General features: G+C 42.3%; 1 protein-coding gene and 1 long non-coding RNA gene across 2 annotated transcripts in view; one reads left to right on the top strand and one right to left on the bottom strand.

The window, feature by feature from the left end:
- Nucleotides 1-15,846: 15,846 nt before the first annotated feature.
- Nucleotides 15,847-19,483, bottom strand: LOC100140121 (uncharacterized). Its single transcript, NR_046265.1, has 2 exons — nucleotides 18,357-19,483; nucleotides 15,847-16,357 (listed from the first exon to the last, which is right to left on the bottom strand). It is a non-coding gene; the product is annotated as an uncharacterized lncRNA (long non-coding RNA).
- ZNF367 (zinc finger protein 367) overlaps nucleotides 19,058-19,501 on the top strand; it is a 25,731-nt gene continuing 25,287 nt past the window's right edge. The window contains exon 1 of the mRNA NM_001206033.1: nucleotides 19,058-19,474. Within this exon, the coding sequence (NP_001192962.1) occupies nucleotides 19,058-19,474 (417 nt within the window). The remainder of the gene's footprint in view (nucleotides 19,475-19,501) is intronic.

Genomic DNA, 19,501 nt, shown 5'->3' with positions numbered 1-19,501 from the left:
ATGGTTTTTCCTGTGGTCATGTATGGATGTGAGAGTTGTACTGTGAAGAAAGCTGAATGCCAAAGAATTGATGATTTTGAACTGTGGTGTTGGAGAAGACTCTTGAGAGTCCCTTGGTCTGCAAGGAGATCCAACCAGTCCATTCTAAAGGAGATCAGCCCTGGGATTTCTTTGGAAGGAATGATGCTGAAGGTGAAACTCCAGTACTTTGGCCACCTCATGCGAAGAGTTGACTCATTGGAAAAGACTCTGATGCTGGGAGGGATTGGGGGCAGGAGGAGAAGGGAACGACAGAGGATGAGATGGCTGGATGTCATTACTGACTCGATGGATGTGAGTCTGAGTGAACTCCGGGAGTTGGTGATAGACAGGGAGGCCTGGTATGCTGCGATTCATGGGGTCTCGAAGAGTCGGACATGACTGAGCGACTGAACTGAACTGAACTGAGATAAGCCAGATTCAAAGTGACAGAAAGTTGATTAGGGGTTAAACGGGGCCTGAGGGAGGGAAGAATAACAGGCCCTGAGGGAGGGAAGAAGTCTGGGATGATGCAAATAATGTTGACAGTTGCACAAAATGTGAATGTATTTAATGTCCTTGAACTATACAGTTAAAAATGATTTAAATGGTAAATTTCCTGTTATATATCTTTAATAACAATAAAAAAAAAGAAATACATTTTAGATAGTTAGCTTTTTTTTATACAGCAGAATCATTCCTTTTTTAAAAAATTTAAGTACATCTTGGCTATTGTGTCAATCTGCTGAACAGCAAGGTTATACATATATGTATATTCTTTTCCATTATGGTTTATCACAAAATATTGAATACATATCCCCGTGCTATACAGTAAGACCATATTGTTTATTCATTCAATATATAAAGTTTCCAAGCAGAATCATTCTTAATTGCAGAATGCATTAACATCATAAAGAATTTCAATTGTATGACACACTGTATGTTATTTCATAATTTTCTGACACACTTTATACAATTAACTCACGTGTTCTTTGAGGAATATTATATTCAGTGCTGTGTAGATTGTAGGGAAATGACTTGCAAAGAGGGCACATCTTATCTCATTGATTCTCATGCAATCATGAGATAGACATTGATCCATTTTTAAATGCTTTTTTAGTATGGCTGGATGGCTTCAAATAAATCAGCATTTTCAGATTTGTCATTAAAATTGAAATGCATAGCTACTAACTTGTATTTTGGCCATACGTTGGGCTTGTGGTATCTTCGTTCTCTGACCAGGAATTGAACCCAAGTATTCAGCAGTGAAAATACAGTGTCCTAACCACTGGATTGACAGGCAATTCTCACACTGACTCTTTTTTAAAATTAGTGATATTCTACTGCATCTTTACATAGTCAAAGATGCAGAGTTTTTAGAGTTTCTAACATGAAGATTATATTCCAAAGTTAAATTGGTGGTGGTATCTATTCATATCTATAAATTCTCTTTCCAAGTAGAAGAATTAGTGTTATCTAATGTCTTGATCATTGATATGTCTATTTATGGAATTTTGGGGTTTTATTGTAAAGATTTTTTTAAGCAAATGGTTTTCTCTTTTGCCTATTATTGTGAATTTTGTAAAATAATTCTATTTTTCCCTCAAGCTTACATATTGCCCGTATATCCCTTTCGATCAATCTACCAAACCTGAAGAAAATTCATAGAGCCACTAATTAATAGTAAAACTTTTGCTATATAACTTTAAGCTACAGATACAGAAAAAAGACAATAGCATTAGTCCTGTTAAACATCAAGCTTGCATACTATGAAAGCCACACAAGTACTGGCAGTATGGACAAAGATCATTCAAAAAGAGTCAGGACTTTTATTTTTAGGAAATAATTTTTCTTACTTTGGCATGTGCACATTTGAAAACGTCAGGTTTATTTGTAACATTTATTCACTTTAGGTCTTCTAATTAGAGAAGTTTGACATTTAATTCCTAAGATAAATTTAATCTGATAAGAGATCACACATTTCCAAAGACGTACTCTGGAATGTCAGACGTCTATGGGTACAGGTTAGCAAGGGAGCCACAAAACTTCGGGGGGTCAGCTATTATTGTTTTATTCATGTCAGCCTTAAAAAGTAAATATAACCTTTTTCAATGAGCAAGTCCAAAGTAAATATAACCTTTTTGAATGAGCAAGTCCAGAGAGAAAAAGCAGGTTAGTTGTCGCCAAGCCCTAGGGAGAGAAGGGGGAATGGTAATAGTGTCATGAGAACAAGGTTTTCTTCTGGAATGTTGAAAATGTTCTGAAACTAGATAGTGGTGATTACTGTACAATATTTGAATGTACTAAATGCCACTGAATTGTTCACTGTCAAATGTTTAAAAAAGTAAAATGTATATGTATTTTTTACAATAAAAATGTAATCTTGTTACAAAATAGCAACTTTAATTATAGACAATTTATACAAATACAAGAAGAAAAACATCACCATCAGTCTCACTGCTCACATAGAATCAATGTTGCCATTTTGGTGACTATCCTCCCAGTTATATCCCTGTGCATATAATTACATTTCTGCTTCAATTAAGACTTTTTGGTTGCAAGTAACAGAAAACCTGGTGTCTTCTGGAAACCTTGGACAGAAATGCGGCTGGGCCTCTGGGAGCTGAAGGGTCATTGAGAGGTCAGGAAGCACACTGCACCTTTGCTGGGTCTCCCCTCTGCGGGCTCTGTCCGTCAGACTTCATCTCTCTTAGATCATCTCTTCTCTTCTCCATTTATTGGCTAACTGCTGCCCCACAGCTTCTTAACATACCTGCTAACATTCTAGCCACCCACAGACTGGCTGACTGACTCTCTCAGACCCAATTCCAAATCCTGCTCATGGGTCACTCAGTTTTAGCCAGGGGAGTTGGGTCAGGCAATATGGAGAAGAACAAATTCAGATCACTTGCTTTGAAATATTTGGAGATATCTTCAAAGGTAGAATCAGCTTTAACTATTCTCCAAGGGAGTAAAAAAATAATGGTAATAAACAGTTTATTTTATAGGAGCTTTAACAGCGCATTATACATATACAGTTGAGGATAATTTTCTGTATTGTAGATACTTCCCAACAAATTGCAAACATGGGTGTGATTTTATTTAATTACTTATTTAAAAGTTGATGTTTATTGTATTTTCAGGTAAGTCATCAATTTTTCACTTCAAAAACAATGCTCTGGAATTAATTTTTTCTTAATTTCTTCCCTGATTAAAGGCCAAGTAGTCTTAGGATGCATGTTCATAAGAGAGTTTCATTGATGATATGAGGGTTTCATATAAGTATTCCTTTTAACTGAAAAAGGCAATTGGGAATTTTGTTTAAAAGCAGTTTTAGTGAAGTGTAATTCACCTACCACAGAATTCTCCTATTAAGTGCACAATTTGATTTAATCTTGCGATGTGCATTTATCACTATAATCCAATGTTAAAGCTACTCTTTTACCCACAGAAGAAACTTCTGCACAGCTGTAGTCAATCCTGTTTTCCATTCTAGCCCAAGGAAGGCACTAATCTATTTTTGTCTCCATAAATTTGTAAAAAGGGCAATTTTATTTTATACAGCAAAATATTTATGGCCTTTATGGAGCTCTCACAATGTCTTCATCTGTAAATAAAGTCTAATTTCAAGTTTGATAATTTTTTTTTTATCTTAAGCAAAACATGTAACTTGTTCACCATGTTTTTTCAACTATACTTGTGAAGTTCTACAAGCAAATAAACTATATAAGTATATATTTTTAGATGGGGATCTTACTTTTAAGTTCTTCTGAGTTTCTCCCATTGGCTGTCCCTCTCTGCCCTTATCGACTCTGTCCTTTGTCCCGCCAGTCACCATTTAGAACTCCTAGACTCCTGTTCTTCTCCACACAAGCCTAGGAAGCCTGAGCCAGTTAGACTTCCCTTTCTGCCTTGTTCTTTACTATTCATTGGACTACAACGCATGCCTCTGAGGATGCACCAGGCTTTTCTGAAAGCTTGAAATTGTTATGCAAGAGAGGAAAAACTCAAAAGTATACACTGAATATCATTTCCCCAAAGTTCTAGGTATGAATACTCCAAAAGTTAAAACCTCCATGAAGACTTTTCATTCCTGCATTAATCTCTTGCCTCCCTGTCATCCAGGCCATGCTTTTCTTATGCAAGTGCCTCCTGTTCATACAGGTGTCCCAATCCCTTGTTACTTTTCAAGAAAATCTAGACCCTACACATAAGGATTGGTCTTTTCTGAATCTATGTTTCTCACTTAGCAGCTTAAGCCCTTAGAGAAAATGGAAGTCGCTCGGTCGTGTCCAACTCTTTGTGACCCGATGGACTATACACTCCATGGAATTCTCCAGGCCAGAATACTGGAGTGGATAGCCTTTCCCTTCTCCAGGGGATCTTCCCAACCCAGGGATCAAACCCAGGTGTCCCGTATTGCAGGCAGATTCTTTACCAGCTGAGCCACCAGGGAAACCCAACAATACTGGAGTGGGTAGCCTATCCCATCTCCAGGGGATTGCCCTGGCCCAGGAATCGAACCAGGGTCTCCTGCATTGCAGGCAGATTCTTTACCAACTGAGCTATCAGGGAAGCCCTAACCCCTAAGTATGAGTTATTCAAATCTAGACTAGAATAATTACCCCAGGGAAGAGGGCCTGGAGAAGAAGAGTTGGTGGTGACTCTCCAAGTCCCACAGAACAGAGGGATGTGGAAGTGAGGGCAGACTTTGGTGCTCCAAGTTTCAAGAAGCAGGTTAGGGTAGCGGTGGGTAACTTAGAATCTTGTTCTGTTGATCTCTGTTGAATAAAAGAGTTCAACATATCTTTTATTCTCTGGACTGTCTAGGCTAACTATGGAATAAAACAATATATATTCATGTTCATCATATCATCTCCCAAGGACAAATTTTAATCCCCAGAAGTAGCATAGTAAACTCATGAAGAGAAAGAGAAGTATTTCCCTGCTTACTCATAATTTATAAGCCATTTCTTGATAAATGGAATCTGTCCTGTACATTATTTACTGGACATTATAATATAAAATGTACTGGTTCTTTACCTTCATTGTGCCTTCTTTGCTCTCTGCTTTCAAATTATGACCTCTCAGGTCTTCTAGGAAAACAAAGCAATCCTATTTTTAGCCCATAAACTGTACCTTTTACAGGCTGCTCCCTTAGCTATATTAGATCTCGCTGAGACTGTCAAGTCAGTACTTATATATAAGTTCTATTAAATTCTTGCCCAAGGTCATACTCTGTCCAGGGAGGAATAGGATGCCGTGATTTCATTCTTCTACTTTTAAGTACATACATTTTAATATGCTCTCAATCTATGTGATTTCCACTTGCCTTATTTACTAACTTATGGATATAGTAGTATTCTGTCAGCCCTGTTTAGTGATAGCGCCCAGTTATCACTAACACAATCTATTGATAAAATAGAGCTGAGTTTACTGCTTATGTTGGTAAGGAAGAATCACATCTCCTCAGAATTTAGGCAGTTTCTCAAATTGGGGAAGGTCAGGAGAACTCATTGAGAATTTGAAGTTTGGCTTAAGAAAGGTCTTTCCGTGTAGGGACTTGATTAGAATTGGGTAAAGATCAGATAAAACTGTTCAGGATTGGTGAAAATAACAAAGAATGGGTTTTGAGGCTAGGAATTCAAGAATCTTAGGGCTCAAACAGCCTGTGGATGTCTTCCTTTGAAGAGTATCTTTTAGGAATTTTCTGTGATGAACTTCAACATTTGCCTGGGAAAGAGACTCCCAGAAAACTAATGAAGACAGAGGAATAAAAAAGTGTTGTAGATGTCAACGTAGAGGATGAGGTAGGTGGGGAGCGATGTAGTTTCAGTTCTCAGTGTCCAGGGTAAGTCTGTTGTAGATGGTTTTGGTTCTCAGCCCCTTTCCAAACTCAAGTGAATTAAAGTGACTCTAGCTGTTGAAACAGGTACATTCACAAATGTTTAATGGCCAAACATGAAATAACTTAATTTTTCCAAAAGAAGTGTTCCTGATTGATGGATGATTTTCCTCCTTGGGGAGAGAAGGACTCAGGCCTCTTAGAGACTGAGCTCTACTATCTGTGGTCCTAAAATTTGAGCGTCATCAGAATCACTTGGAGGGCCTGCTAAATTGTATGTTGCTGGGTCTCATCCTGATTCTGTAGGTTGGGGCAGGGGGTGGTGGTAAGTTGGGGGGATGGGATCCAATCAGTTGCATTTCTATCAAGTTCCCAGGTTATGCTGATGTTGTTGTTCATCTGCCGTGTCCTCAGCATCACAATGGGGGATTGTGAAAGTGAAGCACATCACTTCTGATCACATTAATTCATGGCAACTTGTCACACAATTCCCACCTAGATAACGGGGGTCTAGGAAATGTATTCCTTGGACTAAAAAAGAATCTTTGTAGAAAATGAACCTTTAGTGGTGTTAAGTAACAAAAATTCAACCAAGTAAATTTTAAAGATCTATTTGGCTTTATTGGATAATTCACGAATCGGGCAGCATTCCATCTAGCAAGTAGTGAGGAGCGCCAAAGTACTACAGAAAGGGAAAGTTTTTAAAAGGCAACACAAGAAAGTCATACCAGCAAGATTACTCCAGGCTTAGGTGACCTCCCTATGGGGGATAGAAGGGGTCTGGGAGGTGGATACCTCATCTTCCATTGGAGGATGGTGAGGGCCCACGTGACAGATCACCTTATAGGTGCTGAGCAGAAAATTCCTGGCAGACCTGTTAAAACTAAATTTCTGGGGGATGTTGACACTCCAATTAAGTTAGGTACTAAGCCCTGGTTTGATGGCAGGGCTTAGTATAAGTGGCCCATGATTTTCTTTTTAATGGTAGATAGCTATCCATCCCCCCCAAGCCTCTAGCCACCAAATCTCCAAGAGCACCCTTCTCATTCATAGAACACACTCATTTCCTCCAAAGATCCATCCAATTTACTACAACCCGGTGGTTCACAGTCCTCTTTGCAAACCCCAAAGTGGCTCCTCATGGTTTATCACCTATAAACCACAAAGTTGTCTGCTGTACAATACAGTGGTGGATCAGGGACAGGATAAAAGACTCAATAAAACAAGCAAACCTGGAGACACATAGCCGTCCTTAGTCCATAGAAATGACAAAATCCTGCAGGGCTGGCATTGAAATGGGGAGGGCGTGAGTTCTCACGGAGTAGATTCTGGCTATGCCTTCTGGTTTCCTATCCTGTGACCTCTTATGGTCAGGAATTCTTTGTGGCACTTAGTAGCCTTCTAATCTATTTACACTCAGGCATTTCAGTATGACTATAACTGTACCCTAGGCAGAATTCTGCGGCCTAATCTGTTTCTCTGTTTCTTTGCCCGCTATTGCTCTCTTCACTACACTGAAACCCTATGAAACAGCAGGTGAAAACCATGCACTCTTGATCTGATTGTTGCCTTAGCTATAAGTTTAGGTACCTAAATCTCTTTTGGTCTTGTCTCTTACTGTTTGGAACCTGCAAAAGTCAGTTTTTGCAACACCTAGAGCCTAGAGGCCCCAGTGTTTGGTTTTTCTCTGTTACATTTCATTTCTGCTCTCAAACTGGCCAATCTTTCCCTGAATTCCATCTTTTGCTTGTAGGAAATTGCTAAAAGCTGAAAATAAACGTCAGTATATGCTATCACACCAACTCTTACCAACTGCTTCCTCTAAAGCTTCTCAACAGGCCTATAGTCTTCCTTCCAACTTACCAGTTAGACGGTTTTGCCAAATCTCTTGTGACATGCATCTCTCTCTTCAGCTTCAGATACCAGTTTCTTTGCCACCTTCACCTGATCATGAACCCAGTCTTCACATATTGTTGGATTTTTGTAATATCAACATCCTACTTCTGATTCTAATTTCTGTGTTAGTTAAGGTAATTCTGACTGCTGTAACAAACATTCCCTGACGCTCTTAATGCCTGGCAGCTCCTCTCTTTGTGGTGATGGAGGGACATTACCTCCTTTCAGGTTGTGGCCTTGCTAGTTCCTAAGGACTCAAAGTCTTTGGTTTGATTCTTTGCATCCAGCTGACAGACAGGAGAAGAGATTGTGGATTAGGCACATTGCTGGTCTGGAAATAACATACTGCTTTTGCTCATATTACATTGCTGAGAGCAAGTGACATGGTGACACCCAGGTGTATGGAGTGACAAAACAGTGGTCTCTATCAATACTGTTCTTTTATAGGAAAATTCTGCAGTGTGAAAAGGAAGGACACATCTTTTGGTGGATATCTAGTTGTGTGACACAGCAGACCACCCTGTCATTCAGTTCAGTTTAGTTTAGTCGCTCAGTCATGTCCGACTCTTCGTGGCCCCATGAACCTAAGCAAGCCAGGCCTCCCTGTCCATCATCAACTGCCAGAGTCTACCAAAACCCATGTCCATTGAGTTGGAGATGCCATCCAACTATCTCATCCTCTGTTGTCCCCTTCTCCTCCTTCCCTCAGTCTTTCCCAACATCAAGGTCTTTTCTTTCCAATGAATCAGTTGTTCGCATCAGGTGGCCAAAGTATTGGAGTTTCAGCTTCAGCATCACTCCTTCCAATGAACACCCAGGACTGATCTCCTTTAGAATGGACTGGTTGGATCTCCTTGCAGACCAAGGGACTCTCAAGAGTCTTTTCCAACACCACAGTTCAAAAGCATCAATTCTTCAGCGCTCAGCTTTCTTTATAGTCCAACTCTCACATCCATACATGACCATTGGAAAAACCATAGCCTTGATTAGATGGACCTTTGTTGACAAAGTACTGTCTCTGCTTTTCAATATGCTCTCTACGTTGGTCATAACTTTCCTTCCAAGGAGTAAGCGTCTTTTAATTTCATGGCTGCAATCACCATCTGCAGTGATTTTGGAGCCCAGAAAAAATAAAGTCAGCCACTGTTTCCACTGTTTCCCCATCTATTTGCTATGAAATGATGGGACTGGATGCCATGATGTTAGTTTTCTGAATGTTGAGCTTTAAGCCAACTTTTTCACTCTCCTCTTTCACTTTCATCAAGAGGCTTTTTAGTTCCTCTTCACTTTCTGCCATAAGGGTGGTGTCATCTGCATATCTGAGCTTATTGATATTTCTCCCGGAAATCTTGATTCCAGCTTGTGCCTCCTCCAGCCCAGCATTTCTCAGGACGTTCTCTGCATATAAGTTAAATAAGCAGGGTGACAATATTCAGCCTTGAAGTACTCCTTTTCCTATTTGGAACCAGTCTGTTCTTCCTTGTCCAGTTCTAATTGTTGCTTCATGACCTGCATATAGGTTTCTCAAGAGGCAGGTAAGGTGGTCTGGTATTTCCATTTCTTTCAGAATTTTCAACGGTTTATTGTGATCCACACAGTCACAGCTTTGGCATAGTCAATAAAGCAGAAATAGATGTTTTTCTGGAATCTCTTGCTTTTTCGATGATCCAGCGGATGTTGGCAATTTGATCTCTGGTTCCTCTGCTTTTTCTAAAACCAGCTTGAACATCTGGAAGTTCATGGTTCACGTATTGCTGCAGCCTGGCTTGGAGAATTTTAAGCATTACTTTACTAGCGTGTGAGATGACCTAACCATGTCATTAGAGCCATTCAATTGAAATCCAACTTGGATATAGGTATTCTACCAATTAGGAATGGCTTTGGGTCATTAGTAACATATTCCTGAAATAAGAATAACTTAAAACCAAAGTTTATTTCTCTCTCATGTAAAAGATATCTGGAACTGGGCTGTCTTGGTAGGTATGGCTGTTGCATCAAGTCAAGGCTGTTGCTTCTGCTTTTTTGCTTTACCATTCTTAACACTAAGCTTCAGTTTTTCAGAATGCCTGCTAAACTCTAGACATCACATTCACAATTCAGGTTGGAAGAGGGAAGAAGGGTGAAAAGACTAAAGAAGCTTCCTGAAATTCCATCCCTCGTAACATTGCCTAATAGTTAATTCACAATGACCACATCTAGTTTCAAGTGGTATGAAAGTTGCTCAGTAGTGTCCGACTCTTTGAGACCCCATGGACTGTCATGGAATTCTCCAGGCCAGAATGCTGGAGTGGGTAGCCGTTCCCTTCTCCAGGGGATCTTCCCAATGCAGGGATCGAACCCAGGTCTCCTACACTGCAGGCAGATTTTTTACCAGCTAAGTCACAAGAGAACCCCAAGAATACTGGAGTGGATAGCCTATCCCTTCTCCGGGGGATCTTCCTGACCATGAATTGAACCTGGGTCTCCTGCACTGCAGGCTTATTCTTTACCAGTTGAGCTACTAGGGAAGCCCCACTCTCAAGAGAGGATGGTAAGTGTAGAATTTCAGCTAGGTGTAATGATGTATCAGGCTTCCCAGGTGGCACTAGTGGTAAAGAATCTGCCTGCAGTGTGGGAGACCTGGGTTCGATCCGTGGGTTGGGAAGATCCCTTGGAGGCAATCATGACAACCCCCTCCAGTATTCTTGCCTGGAGAATCCCTTGGACAGAGGAGCCTGGTGGGCTACTGTCCATAGGGTCACAAAGAGTCGGACACTACTGAAATGACTTAGCATGCATGCACAGAGGATGATGTATCAAAAATACAGGGATTTTATTATAAAGAAAGAAGGGGACAATAAGTAGTCAGTTAGTGCCATAGGATCATTCTGAATATAGAAAGGAGGAACATGAGCTTCCTGCTATGTTTCAGGGTAATAATGATTCCATACAGCACATTGGGTACTTTATTCCCTGTGATAAATCAAATGAATTGGGTAAATGCAAAAACTACAGTTATTTTGAGAGTCTGTCCTTTTCCTAAGAACCAAATTCTAACTTATAGTCAGTTTAAGTTATCACCAATTGTTATCCCTGTATGTGTATTAAACAAATTTCATATATTGATACTTCAATGTAATATTTCCCAACCACGTTACACATATTAACTTATAAAGTTAATCAACTAACAAATGTTAATTTAACCTATGATATGCTCTGCAATTTGAAACCTACTGGAGAAGATGAAAAATAAACAAAAGTACACTGAATTCAGGACTTATAAAATGGGATGAGTGTGTGCATGCACAGTCTTGTCTGGCTCTATGTAACCCCATGGACTATCCAGCCAGGCTCCTCTGTCCATGGAATTCCCAGGCAAGAAATACTGGACTGGATTGCCATTCCCTTCTCCAGGAGATCGTCCCAACCCAGGGATTGAACCTGCGTCTCTCATGTCTCATACATTGGCAGGCAGATTCTTTACCGTCTGAGCCCCCAGGGAAGCCCATCAAATGGGATTATTGTTGTGTTGTTCAGTCACCCAGTTATGTCTGACTCTTTCTGACCCCATGGACTGCAGCATGCCAGGCCTCATCATCTCCCAGAGTTTGCCCAGGTTAATTGCATCGGTGATGCCATCCAGGCATCTCATCCTCTGATGCCCTCTTCTTCTTCTGCCCAGCATCAGGGACTTTTCCAATGAGTCAGCTGTTCGTATCAGATGACCAAAATACTGGAGCTTCAGCTTCAGTATCAGTCCTTCCAGTGAGTATTTAGGGTTGCTCTCCCTTAAGATTGACTGGTTTGATCTTCTTGTTGTCCAAGGGACTTTCAGGGGTCTTCTCCAGAACTACAGTTCGAAGGCATCTATTCTTTGGCATTCTGTTTTCTTTATGGTCTAACTCTCACAATCATACATGACCACTGGGAAGACCATAGCCTTGGCTATACGGGCTTTTGTTGGCAAAGTAATGTTTCTGCTTTTCTACACACTGTCTAGCTTTGTCAACACTTTCCTGCTAAAGAAGCAATTGTCTTCTGATTTCACCACTGCAGTCACTGTCCACAGTGATTTTGGAGCCCAAGAGGAAATCTGTCACTTCAGTTTAGTCGCTCAGTCATGTCTGACTCTTTGCAATCCCATGGACTGGAGCATGCCTGGCTTCCCTACCCATCACCAGCTCCTGGAGCCTACTAAAACTCATGTCCATCGAGTTGGTGATGCCATCCAACCATCTCATCCTCTGTCGTCCCCTTCTCCTCCGCCTTCAATCTTTCCCAGCATCAAGGTCTTTTCCAATGAGTTAGTTCTTCGCATCAGGTGGCCAAAGTATTGGAGTTTCAGCTTCAACATCAGTCCTTCCAATGAATATTCAGGACTGATTTCCTTTAGGATGGACTGGTTGGATCTCCTTTCTGTCCAAGGGACTCTCAAGAGTCTTCTCTAACATTATAGCTTAAAAGCATCAGTTCTTTGCTGCTCAGCTTTATTTATAGTCCAACTCTCACATCCATACATGACTACTGGAAAAACTATAGCTTTGACTATCCAGACCTTTGTTGGCAAAGTTATGTCTCTGCTTTTTAATATGCTGTCTAGGTTGGTCATAGCTTTTCTTCCAAGGAGCAAGCATCTTTTAATTTCATGCTGCAGTCACCATCTGCAGTGATTTGGGAGCCCAGAAATATAAAGTCCGCCACTGTTCCGTTGTTTCTCCATCTGTTTGCCATGAAGTGATGGGACCGGATGCCATGGACACAGTTTTCTGAATGTTGAGTTTTAAGCCAACTTTTTCACTCTCCTCTTTCACTTTCATCAAGAGGTTCTTTAGTTCTTCTTCATTTTATGCCATAAGGATTGTGTCATCTGCATATCTGTGGTTATTGATATTTCTCCCGGCAATCTTGATGCCAGCTGTGCTTCATCCAGCCCAGCATTTTGCATGATATATTCCACATATAAGTTAAATAAGCAGTGTGACAATATACAGCCTTGACAGACTCCTTTCCTGATTTGGAACCAGTCTGCCATTCCATTTTCAATTCTGTTGCTCCTTGATCTGCATAGAGATTTTTCAGGAGGCAGGTAAGGTGGTCTGCTATTTCCATCTCTTTAAGAATTTTCCACAGTTTGTCGTGACCCACACCAGTCAAAGGCTTTGGTGTAGTCAGTAAAGCAGAAGTAGATGTTTTTCTGGAACTCTCTTGCTTTTTTGATGATTCAACAGATGTTGGCAATTTGATCTCTGGTTCCTCTGCCTTTTCTAAAACCACCTTGAACATCTGGAAGTTCATGGTTCACTTACCGTTGAAGTCTGGCTTGGAGAATTTTGAGCATTACTTTACTAGCGTGTGAAATGAGTGCAATTGTGCGGTAGTTTGAGCATTCTTTGGCATTGCCTTTCTTTGGGATTGGAATGAAACCTGACATTTTCCAGTCCTGTGGCCACTGCTGAATTTTCCAAATTTGCTGACATAATGAGTGCAGCACTTTCACAGCATCATCTTTTAGGATTTGAAATAGCTCAACTGGAATTCCATCTCTTCCACTAGCTTTATTTGTAGTGATGCTTCCTATGGCCCACTTGACTTCACATTCCAGAATGTCTGGTTCTAGGTGAGTGATCACACCATCGTGATTATCTGGGTTGTGAAGATCTTTTCTGTATGGTTCTGTGTATTCTTGCCTCCTCTGCTTAATATCTTCTGCTCCTGTTAGGTCCATACCATTTCTGTCCTTTACTGTGCCCATCTTTGCATGAAATGTTCCCTTGGTATCTCTAATTTTCTTGAAGAGATATCTAGTCTTTCCCATTCTATTGTTTTCCTCTATTTCTTTGCATTACTCATGGAGGAGGGCTTCCATATCACTCCTTGCTATTCTTTGGAACTCTGCATTCAGATGGGTATATCTTACCTTTTCTCCATTGCCTTTATCTTCTCTTCTTTTCTCAGCTATTTGTAAGGCCTCTTCGGACAACCATGTTGCCTTTTAGCATTTCTTTTTCTTGGGATGCTCTTGATCACTGCCTCCTGTACAATGTCATGAACCTCTGTCCATAGTTCTTCAGGCACTCAATCTAATCCCTTGAATCTATGTGTCACTTCCACTGTATAATCATAAGGGATTTGATTTAGGTCATACCTGAATGATCTAGTGGTTTTCCCTACTTTCTTCAATTTAAGTCTGTATTTGGCAATAAGGAGTTCATGATCTGAGCCACAGTCAGCTCCCGGTCTTGTTTTTGCTCACTGTATAGAGCTTCTTCATCTTTGGCTGCAAAGCATCTGTTCAATCTGATTTCTGTATTGACCTTCTGGTGATGTCCATGTGTAGAGTCTTCTCTTGTGTCATTGGAATCTGTCACTACTTCCACCTTTTCCCCTTCTATTTGTCATGCAGTAATGGGGCTGGATGCCATGATTTTAAGGTTTTTTTTAATATTTAGCTTTAAGCCAGCTCTTTCACTTTCCTTCTTCACCATCATTAAGAGGCCTCTTTAGGTCCTCTTCACTTTCTGCCATTAGAGTGGTAGAAATATCTGAGATTATCTGATATATCTGCAGTTATTGATGTTTCAAATGGGATTTATAAGATTAAATAATATTCTAATACATATAAAAAAACTTAAACATTTTGTAAACTTTTGAACCTATCAATTTTACATAGAAAAATATAACCTGAGAAGATTATCATGGATACAGACAAAGATTTAATTGTCATTAAAGCATTGATTGTAAAAACAGCAAACTAAAAAAACTTCAGTTTCAATAACAGAGGTTAGTTGGTGCAGTGGTAAAGAATCCACCTGCCAGTGCGGGAGATGCAAGAGACATGAGTAGGGAAGATCTCCTGGAGTAGGACATGGCAACACACTCCAGAATTCCTGCCTGAAAAATTTCATGGACAGAGGAGCCTGGTGGGCCACAGTCTACGGGGTCAAAGAGTTGGACACAACTGAAGCAACTTGGCAAGCATCCACATACCACATTTCACTACTGGACTGTGCCTGCTGACTGAATGACCTGACTCAAAGTGGACAATCACATTCTACCTCTTAATAATCTGAAATTGAATTTGTAAATGCCAATCTGTTTCTTCTGGTGACTTGAAGACAGCATAAATAACTCAAGAGGCTGGTGTATGGTTTTGTATATTTAGCAACATATGTGGAAAAGCAAACAAGTGTGTCTACAGAGAGGAAAGAATGAAGCACATCCATAGAGCCAGGAACTGAGGCTGGAAACCACGTATCCCCAGCAGGTTCAGATGACGTTTCAGGTTCCAATCTTGACTTTGGACTCCATTTGACTCCCCTGTTTTAATAATTCTTTGTTTTCTAACCTGGTCTGAAGTTACTCTTACTTGTAACCAAAGTTAGATTGCCTATTTAAAACCAAAAGAGCTATTTCTAAGAAAATTAGCAGTATCATCACAATGAGATATCTGGGCATTTGTGATAGTAAATAGGTAAATAGATGTTTAAAATGTTTCCTTTTTCTCCTAACTGGATGAAACTCTCATGCACAATCCTTTTGGAAAATATTTTGGGGAAAGCTGTTTTGAAGAAAGATATGTAGATATGGTCTATGTAGATAATCTCCTATTGTTAGAGCTTAAAAACCCCACTGATATATTATGGGGAACCATTTCCTCCGAGGTTTCATTCATTTTAAGAGGACTTTTTGGAACTCAAATTTGAGTTTGTTGCCAAATAGAACACTTAGAAAATTATTTTGGAGAATTTTTACAGTAAAATATTTTCCTGTTAATGTCAAAACAAGTGATCAGGCATTTTTATCCCATTTCATCTACATTTATTTGCAAAGCTGTTTTATATGCACTTTTAGCTGTGAAGACAAATCACTTAACAGAATCTATGTTATGTTCAGCCTCTCACATAGGAAGATATTGTAGCAGTCAAGCAGCTCCAAATGCTCTCGTTGATATTGTTTTCAAAGTGAAAAAAAAAATCCTTGCTTTGTTTTACTCAGTTTTATCTTGAAACCATTAAGTATATTTTAAAAAGAGTGTTTGAGGTATATATCTTTACCAGGTCTACATTTTTAACAATTGGGAAGACTACTGTAATAATATAGCAAGTATCCTTAGATGAATTTTATTACTCTGAATCTCAGTATTCTCAATTTTAGTATTTAGACTTTGACTAGGGCAGAACAAAGACACCAGAAATATGATCCGCACACTTCAGACAGCCTCCTAGTTGCAGGGAAATAGAGCCAAACAAGCAGATCTTGCATGTCCTCAGCTCTGCTCAAGGAATCACCCTCTGCCCAGTTCACAAATTCCTGGCATGCCTTTCATTCTCTTGTGGCAGAGAGCAAGTAGAGTTGCCAGGTTACTGTTGATGAAGAATAATTTTTAGAAGCAGAAAGTTAGTTCTTGGTTCTGAATGACTCATCTCACACTCTGGGCCTTGTTAAACAGTAACTATTGGCTGGTGCTTAATCTGCTGGATCTTGCTTAACCGGTAATTTGAGAGTCCAAGTTGGATATATCACTTTTTACTTTTCACTGTTTTTCAAGTATAAAATAGATGAATTATATTTTCCTTACAATGGATTCAGAAGTATCCGGTACAGTCATTTGGGATAAAACTGTAAAAACAAAATGAGTGTTTATTAAGTAAAATGAGAGATAAACTTTCATCTTTCCATATCATCAATTTATTAAAATATCGTTGGTTTTAATCTCTAAAGAAAACCTAAAGGTTTTAGACTTGAGAAACAGGTCTCATAAAAGTGTGTGTGTGTGTGGCAGGGGGGCTTCCCTGGTGGTCCAGTGGTTAGGAATCTGCCTACCAATGCAGGGGATACTGGTTAGATCCCTGACCCAGGAAGATCCCATATGCCTTGGGGCAACTAAGCCCCTGCGCTAACTGCTGAGTCTGTGCTCTAGAGCCCACTCACTTCAACTAGTGAAAGCCTACATGCAGCAACAAAGACCCAGCATAACCAAAAAATAAATCTTTTAAAAAAGGAAATGTGGTGGGGGGTGGGGGCAATCTCAGAAATATGAGACCCACAGTTTTCGGCCACTTCCTTTTGTTCAGCAAACGCTAAGGGAGTATAAACCGTAGGCGGTTTCAGAGCCATCCTTACAAGGTATTTTTATCAAGTTAGGTGAATTTGGATGAGCCTCAAATTTCCTTATCTATAAAGTGGGAATAGTAATACCTACCTCACAGAATTGTTGAGAGCAGTAGAACGTGAGAGAAGCATTCATCTACCTTATTGGTAGATATTTGCTATTAATACAGTAAGCCTCCAGGAAATGGTACATACATACTATTTTTTAAAAAGATATTTTCACTTGCTTCAAATTTCAGAAGATACAAAATTATATGTTGTATCTTCTGAAATCTTTCCATTTGTTTCCCAGTTACACAATTCCCCTCCTTGGGGTCAACTTATGTATCAGTTTCTTGTGTACCTTGCTAGAGGTACTTTGTATATTTAAAAGCTAAAGTGTATATATTTCCCCTCACCTTTTAAAATGTGAAAAAAATCACACTATTCCATATTTTTTAAAAAAATCACTTAAAAATGTATCTTAGAAGTTGTTTATATAAGTTGTACTTGTTTTTAAACACTTAGGGGACAGAGGTCTGTGTGTGTATTGGGGGTGGGGGCAGAGAGGGAGAGAATACTCAGCTATCTATTATGTAGGCCTGTTCTAATTACTAATCCTAACTGTTAACTACTGGATATTAATTCATTTATTCAACAAATATTTATTGAAAGTCTAAAACAAGTCAGGCTTGGCCCTGGCAATACAGCAAAGAACAAAACAAGATAGTCACTTCTTTCACGTTCTAGGGAATACCAGGCTGGACATTCCATTTTGCCCCATCCCTTTCTGAGACCCAAAGTGCCCCTGACAGGGGTTGGGCGGGGGGAGGTTGACTGTCAGACTTTTGATTCTTGTCAATCAAGATCCCTTGGGTGCCGAGTGGGGTCTGGAATGACCGGGGCATCCATAGCTCCACACCCTTTCAGATGGGGGATGAAGGGGCGGCCCCAGACTGGGTTTGGATCCGCGGCAGGAGGGCGGGGAGTCCTCTGGCGTCTTTGGGGCATCCGTCCCGAGCGTGAGAATGGACACTCGCCTGTGTTCGTGTCTCTCCGGCGCGAGCAGCACACAGGGAACTCAGAGATGACCTCCTTAACTATCCTACTTAGCACAGATGGGAAACCGACGCCCGAGGAGGCGAAGGCTGTGACTGATGCCCACCTCAGTCTTGGGGCGAGTCGGGGGCGCGGATTGGGTCCACTCAGCGAGTCCAACAGCTGGGCTGACGGGAATCATTAAGAAACTACACACTTCTTGGTATCTACTAGAAACTACAGTAAGAAGGCCTCGGTCCCTCTTGAGCGGGTGGCGGGAGCTGAGAACCGGGAGGGCGGCGCGGGCCCCAGCCCTTTAAATTCGCAGCCGCGCGGGAACTACAGCCCAACAGCCACAGGCGGGTGGGGTGGGCAAACGCAAGCCCCCGCCGGCCAACGACCGCCCCTAGCCCTGCCCGTCACCGAAACCTCTCCAATCAGCAACCCTCTTGTCGCTTGCCCCTGCCCGTCACCCCCACTGGTCGCCAACCTCGACTACCCGCGCAGAGGGACAGCAGGGGCGGGGCTCCCGGAGGGTGTGTCTGGGTGAGTGCCGACGTCGCGCGCTCCCCTGGAGTTTCGAACGCTGTTGGCTCCTCTGGAAGAAAAAAAAAATACAAGAGCGGCGGCCAATAGCATGGCAGAAAGGACCCGCGCGCAGGTCCGGCTCCGCCCCGGTCTGGCTAGAAAGAAGTCCAGGCCCGGCCATTGGCTCGCGCGTCCTGTCACTCGCCGCTGCGGCCAGCGGGCAGGGGCCTTGCGGTGATTGGTTCCGCCCAGGCGCGAAATGTAACGCGGGAAAAACAGGAGTAGGGACCCCGGCGGCAGGTTGTTATTTTCGGGGGCTCGGCGCCTCGCGTCCAGCTTCCCTGTCATCGCAAAGGCAAGCCGCCCGCTGCTTCCTGCAGCTGCAGCCTGCGTTGGAGAGTATAAACAGCGGAGAGCGGGTTTGACCCAAGGGTTGGGGGGCCAGCCCTGACCGTCTGGTCCGGCCGAGCCGTTCTGTTCCTTCACTGGCCGCAGCGCAGGAGAGTTCCAGGAAACGTCCGCCTGCCATGAGCCGGCGGGACTAAGAGCCGGCAAGACTGAGAGCCAGCAACTCGGAGCAGCGCCGGCGAGCGGAGCAAGGACCAGACCCGGGCTCGGGGAGTGCGGCCCACGGCCGCCGGAGCTGCGGATCCGGGCCAGGCAATGATCCGGGGTGTGGAGGCGCAGATGGCGGACAACGCCCCTCAGCCGCCGCCCGTCATCTTCTGCCAGGATTCCCCGAAGCGGGTGCTGGTGTCGGTCATCAGGACGACCCCGATCAAGCCCACATGCGGCGGCGGAGGGGAGCCAGAGCCGCCGCCTCCGCTCATCCCCACCAGCCCTGGCTTCAGCGACTTCATGGTGTACCCGTGGCGCTGGGGCGAGAACGCGCACAACGTGACGCTCAGCCCCGGAGCCTCCGGGGGCGCAGCCTCGGCTGCCTTGCCTGCGGCCGCCGCCACCGCCGAGCACCTGGGGCTTCGCGGACGGGGCGCGCCGCCGCCCACCGTCTCGGCCGCCGCCGCCTCGGGAGGTGAAGACGAGGAGGAGGCGAGCAGCCCGGACAGCGGCCACCTCAAGGTAAGTGGCGCGGGCGGGCGGGGCGCG

This window comes from Bos taurus, chromosome 8 (assembly GCF_002263795.3).
Source record: "Bos taurus isolate L1 Dominette 01449 registration number 42190680 breed Hereford chromosome 8, ARS-UCD2.0, whole genome shotgun sequence".
Classification (NCBI taxonomy): domain Eukaryota; kingdom Metazoa; phylum Chordata; class Mammalia; order Artiodactyla; family Bovidae; genus Bos; species Bos taurus.
Note: the sequence above shows the minus strand (reverse complement) of the source record. Positions and strands in the feature narration are given on the sequence as shown.